Source organism: Periplaneta americana, chromosome 9, assembly GCF_040183065.1.
Source record: "Periplaneta americana isolate PAMFEO1 chromosome 9, P.americana_PAMFEO1_priV1, whole genome shotgun sequence".
Classification (NCBI taxonomy): Eukaryota; Metazoa; Arthropoda; class Insecta; order Blattodea; family Blattidae; genus Periplaneta; species Periplaneta americana.
The window spans coordinates 86308738-86320219 of record NC_091125.1 but is presented as its reverse complement, the minus strand read 5'-3'; the positions used below and the strand labels follow the sequence as shown (position 1 = coordinate 86320219).

Here is an 11482-nt window from a genome sequence, read left to right as displayed (position 1 = left end):
CATTGTCACACCTAATATGAAATTTTTTTTTTCTCATACCAGTATGTATGTAACATTTTGGAGAGAGTAAGATGCATAACTAAATATATTTTCACAATTACAACCACCACCACAACACTTTGTGAAACAGGAAACTACTCACCCCACTCGCATCCACAGCACTAGAACAACTTGCTACTGCTGTGTCTGCAGTTTGTACAGTAACTTGCTCTGTCAGTCTCCTTACATCTTCTGTACGTAGAATCTTCTGTAACTAGATATGTTAAAAAAAATCTTAATCAACCAGTGTTAGGAATAATGGCTGTAATCTATGTATTATAATATAATATATAGATTATAAGTAACTGATTACACTAACGGACTTACTCGTGTTAATTATGTAAGTGTGCGGCTTACATCCTGGAGGATGGTGTGATGAAGCACCAAAACAGCTGTAAGCCGCAGAGACTTACATAATTAACACGAGTAAGTCCGTTAGTTAATCAATTACTTATATTCAAGTGTTAAAAGTAGTGTACGCAAGATTCAAAATGGAATATATAGATTATATTATATTATATATATTAACATCTATGGATGTTAATAAATAGTATCGGTATATATAAGATTTTAACATTTAAATTGAAATACTGTAATAGATGAATATGGATTAAAAATAAACGAAGAAAAAACTGAAAATTACAGATATTTCAAAAGGGCCACTATGACAAATAAACTAATGAATAAACCAGTTTTATAATTTTATATGTTGAACCAAAATGAAATATTCAATTCCACTGTACCAATGAAAATAGCAAGGATACCACAATCAAAACTCAGAATCAAATTAAATGGAAAATATTTAGAGGAAGTAGAAAATGGCAAGTATTTGGGAAGTGAAGTGATTAATGATGGTAAGATATAACATGAAATTACTAGAAGAATACAGTATAGCAGGAGATGTTATCAAGAAGTGAAAGGTTTACTAAGGAAAGGAGACATATCTGAAAAAATGCAAGAAAATCATACATAATACACATTTTACACCAGCACATTCTTGTACAAGTACAGCATTCTGCACTGTGATCTTAATCCAGTCTATGATATGGATGATGATATGTGAATTAATGATGGCGAAATGAGTCGAGGTCCACGCCGAAAGTTACCCAGAAACTCTGCTTCAGACAAAGCAAACTCCAACCAGGTAACTTGTCCCTACCAGGATTTGAATCCGGGCTCTCTCGTTTCACAGTCAGCTGTTCTGTCACTCCACAGCAGTGAACTAGCTGTGGATGATTTGAGAAGTATAGACTGCATAAGTGAGATGTAATTGGCTGGTTGGAGCTGCCAGACACACTCCGAACAAGAGTTGCATTAGGTACTTCAAACATTATCAGAAATTCGAGCTTTTATCCTTTCCTTTCTTTTCCCTTTTGTTTATTTGGGGAGGCTTGAGCCCCCCCTCGTGGATGAGCCACTGGAACTACACAAAGATGATGAAAAACTGAAGCATTATTTTATTCCCTAAATTTACATTAAGATTAATTCATTTTAGCCATCATGTACTTTTCATAATTGCACCTGCAATACTCAACCAGTAACTATTCCAATCTTCGAGAGAAAATTGACTCATTTTGTCTGTTAGGACAAACCTGAAGGCAGAAAACAAATGTTTAACGTCTTCTGATGTCGCAGGAATATTATACTTCAATTTTGGAATTCTCTATACTGGAAAGCAACATTTTCATTGTTACACTTCCCCAAGAAAATATTCGCTGCTGCATTGAGATAAGTAGGTCCAGGATTCTTCTGGAGAATATTTTCTAATTTTTCATTTATTTTTCCTCCAATTAGTTCGAGTGTTGAGCTAAATTTCTCTATATCATGAACTGAAAGGTGAAACTGCTCACAGATTAGTTTCCTGGTAATTTCCAAAAAAGCAATTACAGCAACCTAGAGTGTAAATGTTACCTGTGGAGTCATCTTTAAGAACATCCTTAGCATAGGAGATGCAAGTTACCTCATTTTCCAAAGAGGAAATAATGCCTGCCATTCATCAAAATGAAACGGGTAGATTTTAATCGTTACAAAGAAAGAAAATAGAAAAAATTGAATTATTAGTATTTTAAAATGAAATAGGCTAAAACTGGTTCTAACGTCAAATTAGGCATTTCAGGCTCTATAAAATTAGCACTATTACTTATAAAAATCCATTAAACGTATTAATACAACTTAATCCTTAAATTGGCAATGTATCCTATAGGATACAACAGGTTAATAGGCTATATACTATAATTTTAATAGAATAGAAAAAAAATTGGTAGGAAAATTAAAATTTCACAATACTGTAATATTGCACAACATATAAAATATGGACATTGCGATAGTTATTTTCTTTACAGTCAGACACGGTTTAATAGACTAGTGTGAGAAATGAAGTTTTGTCAATTTAAGGGTTAATATGGTTCAATCTCTTCAAAAACAAAACAGGCTTTTACCTACAAATCCGATGTATAATAATTAATTATCAGCATCCCGGATGCACCACGCACAATAGTGTTCTGGTGCATGATCACTTAAATGTAAACTTTCCCTAACTAATAGATAGGCCAAGGGGTACAATAGTTTGGCCTACTAGACCACCAGACTAAATGATTTTCTTTTGTGGGGACAAATAAAAAACAGAATATCCACACTTGCTCCAAGATCTCTCATTTCCAGTTGGCAAAAGTAAGGAGAGAGTTCTACGATCGTTTATGTTATTGCTTGACTATCAAAGCTGGCTTGTTTGAGAATCTAATTTATTAATGATTAATATTATTCCATGCTTTGCTTTTGTCTGATATTAGTTTTCTTTCATATGATTTTAAGTACTATTATGTTATTTCTATCATGGCTCCATGTTACAGTGTACGAAGACTCTATGTTAAATACAATAGAAATAAAAGTACGGTAATTGATTGTATAACAAATAAATGTAAAATGTTAAATAAAACAAAATGAAGTTACACAGTTTTATAATTTTATTGAATTAATTCCTCTGAACCTACTAAGAAAATAAAACAGTTGTTAGTGCATTTCAATGTATTTTTAATCCCTTAACATTTTTCCCTATAAAATTTTCTTGTGACACATACAGAGAAGATAGTATTTAACAAATAATATTGATTTCTCATGTTAAATCTCTATGCATAGTAAACTGTGATACACACATTACATACATACAATATTCTTAATGTAAATTAGTGAAGATAAATTTGTATTTTTTTTTTTAATTATTTTTGTAATATTACTGCTTATTTATTTATATCACTTTTTTATGAACCTCTGTATCAGGAACGAGCACTATTTTACTTTTAACTAATACTATCCATTACCAATTCCAATAAGATTTTGACCTATTCACTGGCCCACATATCAGAGGTTTCAGAAACCCCATGTTAGACCACAGATGTCATCCAATAAATAATGAATAAAAAAATGTAATAAATAAACTGCAATAATGATAAAAGTAGTACTATAATATAACGTATTGCTGGGGAAAACATGAATCATACTGAGTAGGCCTATCTGCAAAATGCAACATACCTTATTGTAATAGGATTCGCTGTCCTGGCCTTTCTGCTGTTCAAGCAATGCCTTGTTTGCGCTCTCACACTGCAGTTTGAATTTATATGACATATTGGTCATCCACACACACTCCTCACATATATTTGCTGGCAGACCGTCTTGTAATGCAACCTGTGAATGGAATACACTAAGACATCCATTGCTACTCGAGATATGAACATGAAATCACTTGTCTGTCGTCAACACAAAGCCAATATATCCTTTGTAAGCACTGAATATTTCATATGCATGTTTTTTAAAAGTACAATGTATCCTAGTTGAAAGAGTGTCGTTAAATAATCAATAATAAAATTAATTTTAAGTAAAAAAAGAACAATAATCATCACCATCATCACAATCATAATTAATTTTTCAAGGATATACATAGATCACTGTTGACCTGTTCTAGCCTTAGAATAATTCATTCTTGGTACAAGAAAATGTCAAATACGTTTAACTGAAATATTTTACTGTAATTTCATAATTGGAGCTTTTTATTGTAATTTCATACACTTTTTAATTACTTTATGTCGAATGTTGTGTTACTGGTTGCCTAAGCTTACTGTAATTTTGAGAAGAGACCTAATGGTTAGAGACTCCATGTTCTTTTTCATAATGCTTTTCTTTTTTTCCTCCATCTGCTTTCTCCTCTCACTTGCAGTTATTAATCTGACCCATTGTACATCCCTCTCACACTATGTGAAAAATTTCCTCCAAATAAATTACGAACCCAGAGTGAGGCAAGTCACAGGACTGCCACCATAGAATACAAATGATTAGATGTCAAATCAAATGATGAAATTTTGCTAGAACTAAAAGTAACCTCAGTTTGAAAAAAAAAATCAATTAAAAAGTATTAAATCTGTGCTGCGACAGCCCATGAAGGACCAAGGCCGACCAGCTGGCTGCTGACCTCATGTACACATCTCTCAACAGAGGTGAACAGTTATCCAACCAGGATGGCGGTATCACACAGTTAGCACAATGATTCCCTCAGACATAGCAACTGGTTTCCATAACCGGGTTTTGGAAAAAGTATTAACATTCAAAACGAATTGGATTGAATGTGCAAACTGAATGACCAGATGAGGACTGTCAAAATTAATAATGAAATACATTTCAAACGGAAGAAGAGACCATGGCCAATCAATGAAGAAACTGACAGATGAATTTGAAACGAAAGTTAAGCTTAAAAACTATAATAAGTGTAAACTGGTGCATTATCTGCAGTCTGTGCGAGATGCAAGTTCTTAGCGTTCAGTCATGAGGTAACAGCTATAAATAGAAGACAAGAGGCGACAATTTCACACGGAAAATAAATGGAATCTGTGCTTAGAGATATAGTATTATTATTTCATTCATTAAAATGTGTATTGAAAGAACAAGTAATTTTAAATAAATTATTCAAAGAAAATGTGCAATGTATTACAAAAATTTCACGTTTATACATTTTCATTGACATACAAAAAATTACAAGTCTAAGTTTTCTTTATGATTGTGTGTGATAGCTACATGTGTCTATTATTGTGCGTAATTATCACTTTTTGTCCACTGTTACCCCTTTTCTTAAAATATTATTTCTTTATAGACTGGAGCTAGCAGCCCTCACGTTTTGTTCTTTCTTGCCGGTGGCTTTACGACGTTCTGCTTGGAATAAGTAAAGATTTATATGACTATGTGCTAAAAAAATGGCTTAGAAGAGTGTTCTAAAGACATTTTGCGTATTAAAAATATTTACATCTATTTACACGTGAATCTGATAAACATTGGAGGCAATGCAACAGAAAAGATTCTCGAAAAAGTGTAGTTAGTTGGAAGGAGAGGTGAAGTTCCCTGAAAAAATGTGTAACTTGCTAAAAAGAAGTCTCCCATTTCTGTTGGAACACTTGGAACTTCTTCTGGAAGTGTGGGGAGGCCCAGAAAAAAATGTTGTTGAAAGTGGAATAAAAACAATAGAATGCTAATATGGCCACTAACTGAAGAGCATTCACAAGAAGAGCTTGTGTTGGCTACAGGGATGTCCCTGGGAGCACGTGGTAAAATGGATGCTGCAGAGATTGTGAAAGGAATTACTCAGGCAACTCCAGCAAGAGTAAAAAAAAAAAATTAAAAGGCATATAAATCATCTACATTATCACCAGTTCCACACAGTGTAGAACAGGCCTTAGCATTTAACAGCATACAATAACCTAACAAAAAGCCAGTATGTTAATATGAATTATTTAATGAACAGATCTGTTTTGAAATTCTGGACGAATTCTTAAGGCATAAAATGGAGTATGAACAATGTACCCATTGAATTAAAGACTGTAGACATTGAATATTTTTATTCTTCCAAAAGTGCAATGATAATATTTAGCATGAAAATATATGTATATTTCTTTCAAATTATGTATTGTAGACAAGATTTAAGTTGATAATATTTTAATAGGTTATTCATACATACACTTTTAAGTAGATACCGAAAAATAAGTGAAATTCAATATTTTCCCCCAGCAATGAATAAATCTGTAACCTTGAAATTTCCTATGCTCAATAAAAGTTATTCTTGCAATTGTATCACAGTCTAATATATACAGTCGCGAAGCTCAATACGTAGTAAATATGCAAACATTAGATAGTTGCTCACCACTAGGATCGCTAATATCGCCTCATTACAGGCAATGCAAAATAGTACCGGTACCGTCACAGTCTATTGTTTCTAGCACCCTCAAAACTCAAGCTTCGTGACTGTATATAGCAGACTGTGACTGTATACTACTTTCAAATTTAGTAATATTACCGTTACGGGTAATTAGTAATTCAAAATGGCAGCTGCATTTTGTGCATTGAAATGCAGTTTCTCTGATAATTTCCACAAATACAATATTTCCGAGTGATTCTTTTTTCTGTTTATTCCTGAATGTCATTTAAATAACATGATATAGAACCTTCAGTAGAAATATATATATTTTTTTAATTGTATTACCTAAACTATGAGTGTTAAACCAATAGTTCTAGGTAGGTTTGTTCACAAGTATGAAATACAATTGCACGCAAAACTTCATTGGAATATCTTAAAAACTGTTTGAATTATCAGCAAAACCGTTTAAATGAACAAAAGTTATGGGTGCCATTTTGTATGTCTAATAACCCCTAATGGTAACATTTTACTAAATCTGAAAATAGTATACAATTCCAAAAGTAGTGTAGGCCCTATATTCAGTATATACAATTCCAAGGTTACAGAATTATTCATTGCTGAGGGGAAAAAAAAAAACACTGGATTTCATCAATTTTTCAGTATACTTGAAGGGGTATGTCCCCCTCTTTTAAAAATATATTAATATTGTCCTAAATATGTTTTAAATGCATCTATACTAGTATATTCACAAATATGTAAAAGCCATACAAGGTAGGCCTAAGTAGCAGAGCGAAATAATTTTTTTCCTTCAGATTTCATTTCTGGCCCACTGTGCAGTGCATTTCCCCCCCCCCCCCAGATAAGTACCATACACTATAAAGTGACTAGGCACCCTGTGTAAGTTATATATAAATTCTTTATATTACTAGTCAGACCTGAATTAAAGAAATACTTAGGTTTACATTTTATCATAGCAATAAATACACAATTGTACTCGAAATATACAATTGCAATTACAATTTTATAGTAAAAACATCATGCCAATGAATTTACCTTATTCTTTGCTCATGCACTTGGCTATTTACTGAGAACAAATGCATGATTTGCATTAGTAAAACTTTTAGATCTGTCGATTAATAATGTACACAGTGAAAACATTCTTTTTTAGTTACAGTGTGTGTGATACAGATATTTACCTCATTATAGGAGCGATTAAGAGTAGAACTGCCAAATTTACTTACCAAATCTCCACTAAACTAAAGTTACTGCAATATTTTTTCAATGCAGTAATCATTGCTATAAAACAAAATTTCATTTTCTTACAACAAAAAAAAATAATAATAATAATTTCTGAAACTGTTACTTAAATATAAGTAACATGGTTGGTCAAGTTTTAAATCAAATGATTTTAATATCCAAATTACTTTAATCATGATTTAAACAAAATTATTTCTATTATTTAAGCCAAATAATTTTGATTATTATTTTAAATAAGTTTATTTTTAATGCAAATCTAACACTACACAGGCATAATACTCGATTTAAAATTCAAATTTAAATTAAGGTTAACAGTCAACAATGTAGGAACAGACATTAACTTACTAGTGCATTTTAAAGTGAAAGAGTTTACGATTTTGCGTACTGGTATTTTCTCACAAAAATGTCAGCTACTAGTTGTAAACGTGACCCTTTATGAATATATTATTTTGAAGAAGTGCCCACATTACCAAGTAAAACTGGTTAAGAGCCAAATGTAAAGTGTGTAAACTGGAGATTCGAGGCTTGTGGCTCAGCTGAAAGCACACAAGAGTAAATGTTCCACAGAAGATGAAAATTCAAATGAAACTTGTAATTCTCAACAAGTGATGTTAACACTCCATCAACATCTCTAGGCAATACAAGTAAATACTTTACTTAATGGTATTCAGCTGTAATTACAGAATTGATCTAAATGAGGGGTTGGAAAGCAATGGTGGATCATTAATGTTTAGGTGAGGGGTTTGGACTTTTTCCATTGGTGGTTGTCACAATCAAAAAATCAGTCATATAGAATAGCTGTACGTAACGATCCCAACAGAAGGTTCTTTCCTTTCTCTCCTTCCTTCCTTCCACCTGAAGACGAAGGGAGAACCACCCTTCAAAACGTTGTGTCTTAATTTTTTGATTGTGACAACCAGCAATGGAAAAAGTCCAAACCCCTCACCTAAACATTACTGTAATTACAGAAGTCATTATAAAATACAGTGGGCAGGGAGTTGAAATTATTCAAGTGTTTATGTTCAGAATTAGGGCAATGTTCCACTAAAAAGTTTCAACAATGGATAATTTCATTTCAGAGACATCTGAAGGACAAAAAAAAAAACTGCAAGAACAAATGTAGATTTGTATTTGCAACACTGTCCTTTACCGAGGTAGAATAATGGAACATAGAGAATTTAAGAAACTGTAGGCCTGTACACTTCTGAGGTCCGGTTATGAATTTCCTTCTTGTCACAGTATTACTGATAAATGGTTGAAAATTGTTTACAATAAGGAGTCAGAATTGAGTGCTATGTAATTAAAAGAGTTTGTGTGTGTACCAGGGAAACAGGGAGGGTTTGGAATTGAATGGGTTACATCAGCTGCTTGTTTATGTGAATGACGTGAATATGTTATGAGAAAATCCACAAACGATTAGGGAAAATACGGGAATTTTACTTAAGCAAGTAAGGAGATAGTTTTGGAAGTAAACCCCGAAAAAACAAAGTATATGATTATGTCTTGTGACCAGACCATTGTATGAAATGGAAAATTATAAAAATTGGAGATTTATCCTTTGAAAAGGTGGAAAAATTTAAGTAACTTGGAGCAATAGTAACAAATATAAATGACATTCTGGAGGAAATAAAACGCAGGATAAATATGGGGAATGCCTGTTATTATTCGATGGAGATGCTTTTATCATCCAAATCTGCTCTCAAAAAATCTGAAAGTTAGAATTTAAAAAACAGTTATATTACCATTGTTCTGTATGGTTGTGAAACTTGGACTCTCGCTTTGAGAGAGGAACAAATGTTACGGGTGTTTGAGAATAAGATGCTTAGGAAAATATTTGGGACTAAGAGGGATGGAGTTACAGGAGAATGTAGAAAGCTACACAACTCAGAAATGCACGCATTGTATTCTTCACCTGGCATAATTAAGAACATTAAATCCAGACGTTTGAGATGGGCAGGGCATGTAGCACATATGGGCGAATCCAGAAATGCATATATATCGTTAGTTGAGAAGCCAGAGGGAAAAATACCTTTGCGGAGGCCGAGATGTAGATGGGAAGATAATATTAAAACAGATCTGAGGGAGGTGGGGTATGATGGTAGGAACTGAATTAATCTTGCTCAGGATAGGGACTGATGGCAGACTTATGTGAGGGCGACAAGAACCTCCAGGTTCCTTAAAAGCAATTTGGAAATAAGTAACATTGCACAACTGCCAAATATGTGCTAATTTGGAAAATACTTGGTGTTAAATTGAAAACTGTTGGTAATGCTGAAGTTGTGAGGTACAATTCTGGATATGATCAAGCTATTATAAGTGTTGTCCATTTGGCTGCTTTCTTAAGCCTGGTCCAGACGCAATAGCTTACTTGACATTTTACTTGCACATGCAAAAAGTTGGAAGTAAGTTAGAAAGGAGCATATGGACTGTAAAACATCGGCGATTTTTAGAAATGAATGCCTCCAACTCAGTGTTCCATCTTCATTCAGTTCTAAAAATCGCTCAGTTTTATGGTCCACATGCTCCTTCTTACTTCCAACATTTTGCATGTGCAAGTAAAACATCAAGTAAACTGATGTGTTTGAACCATGTTTTAATAAGTCTCTCAGACTTGGCAGCTAGCAAAGAGTGTTTGTCATAGCAAATTATGTCTAACTGAAAAAAAAAAAGAAAAAAAATGGAGGACTTTAATTAATACAAGATAATTCTGGGTCTCAAGTCTTCAATATGTCTTCCCCCCCCCCCCAAGCAATCTGCCACCTTTTATGGAACCACTATTTAACCCCGAGTTTCTTAGCAGCATGAGTGATACTGATTATGATTGGTGGAAATAATTTTCCGTTATAGTTGGCAGTGAAATAGAACAAAATGAAAAATATGTAATTTTTCAATAATTTATGACAACTACAGCATCATCAATGTTGCAAGTGTGGAAAGAATTTTTTCTACTTTTGGTGCAGGGCATTCACAACTTAGAAATAAATAGGGACAGAGAAAGCTTTCAGACTGGCATTTCTAATGAAACAGTTAAACATACAAAAATAAGTGTAAGTTTACAGGGTACGTAGCCTTAGTATTAATTCATAATAATATCTCTCTAAATAATTTAACCAATATCAATTTAATTTTAATTAGCAATATTTTCTTTACTTTTAGACATGTATAAACCTATTTTTATAGTTACTTTTTCACTATACTACTGTATTGATCATGTATTTTCAATTTTCCATATACAGTGCCTTTCGCTGTAGAGTTGCCCACTGCAGTCGGCAGCAGTGCCGGGAGTTTGGTTATTGCAGGCAATAACAACCGTTGATAACCGAGCTCCCAGAACTGCGGCCAACTGCAACGGGAGACTCGACAGCGAAAGGCACTGTACAAACATAATACAAAACATTTTAAACAAAACTGTAAAGTTATTTGAAAGACAAAGAAAAAATACAAGCATGTAGGTCTCACTGTGCAGACCAGCACTAAGTTAAATTAAAGACAAAAAGAAAATTAGATTTAAAGTATCTGCCAAAATCTGATCCAAACAAATAAAAGAACTTCACTAATTAGCAAGGAACCACCAGTCTTTTACAAGATATGACAAGGTTAGTGGGTTAGTTGAGAGGATATCTAAGTGACGTCAGGCCGAGGATCTTAAATCATTGAAATCTTTTCACATATTTCTCGGCCTCACACAATCAAATTGATGTAAAATCGTCGGCTAAGGCATTAATTGTTGAGAAACTTCCTTAGAATGTTACAGGTACATAACCTAATATACATACAGGTATTCCATACAAAATCTGGGCTATAACTTATTTATAATTAAAACACATTAAAAACAAAAATTTCTTCCATTCTATAATTATTAAGTTATAACACATTTATTAAACATGGTAAGAAATCTTGGTCACTTTACCTCTATGCCGAGTTTTGTAACAGATACAGCGAAGTCTGTCACATTTAGTCCTGAGCTCTATAGTAATTTCAAGGCATTTTTCATATGCTGAGATGGTGCTTACC

At 33.1% G+C, this 11482-nt stretch overlaps 1 protein-coding gene across 1 annotated transcript in view; it reads right to left on the bottom strand.

Annotated features, from left to right (window-relative positions):
* The window catches only part of LOC138706187 (uncharacterized), a 31979-nt gene that overhangs the window by 19074 nt on the left and 1423 nt on the right, over positions 1–11482 (bottom strand). Inside the window, exons 2-3 of the mRNA XM_069835206.1 lie at positions 3568–3720; positions 143–253 (exon numbers count right to left, since the gene is read on the bottom strand). Of these exons, the coding sequence (XP_069691307.1) occupies positions 143–253; positions 3568–3720 (264 nt within the window). The remainder of the gene's footprint in view (positions 1–142; positions 254–3567; positions 3721–11482) is intronic.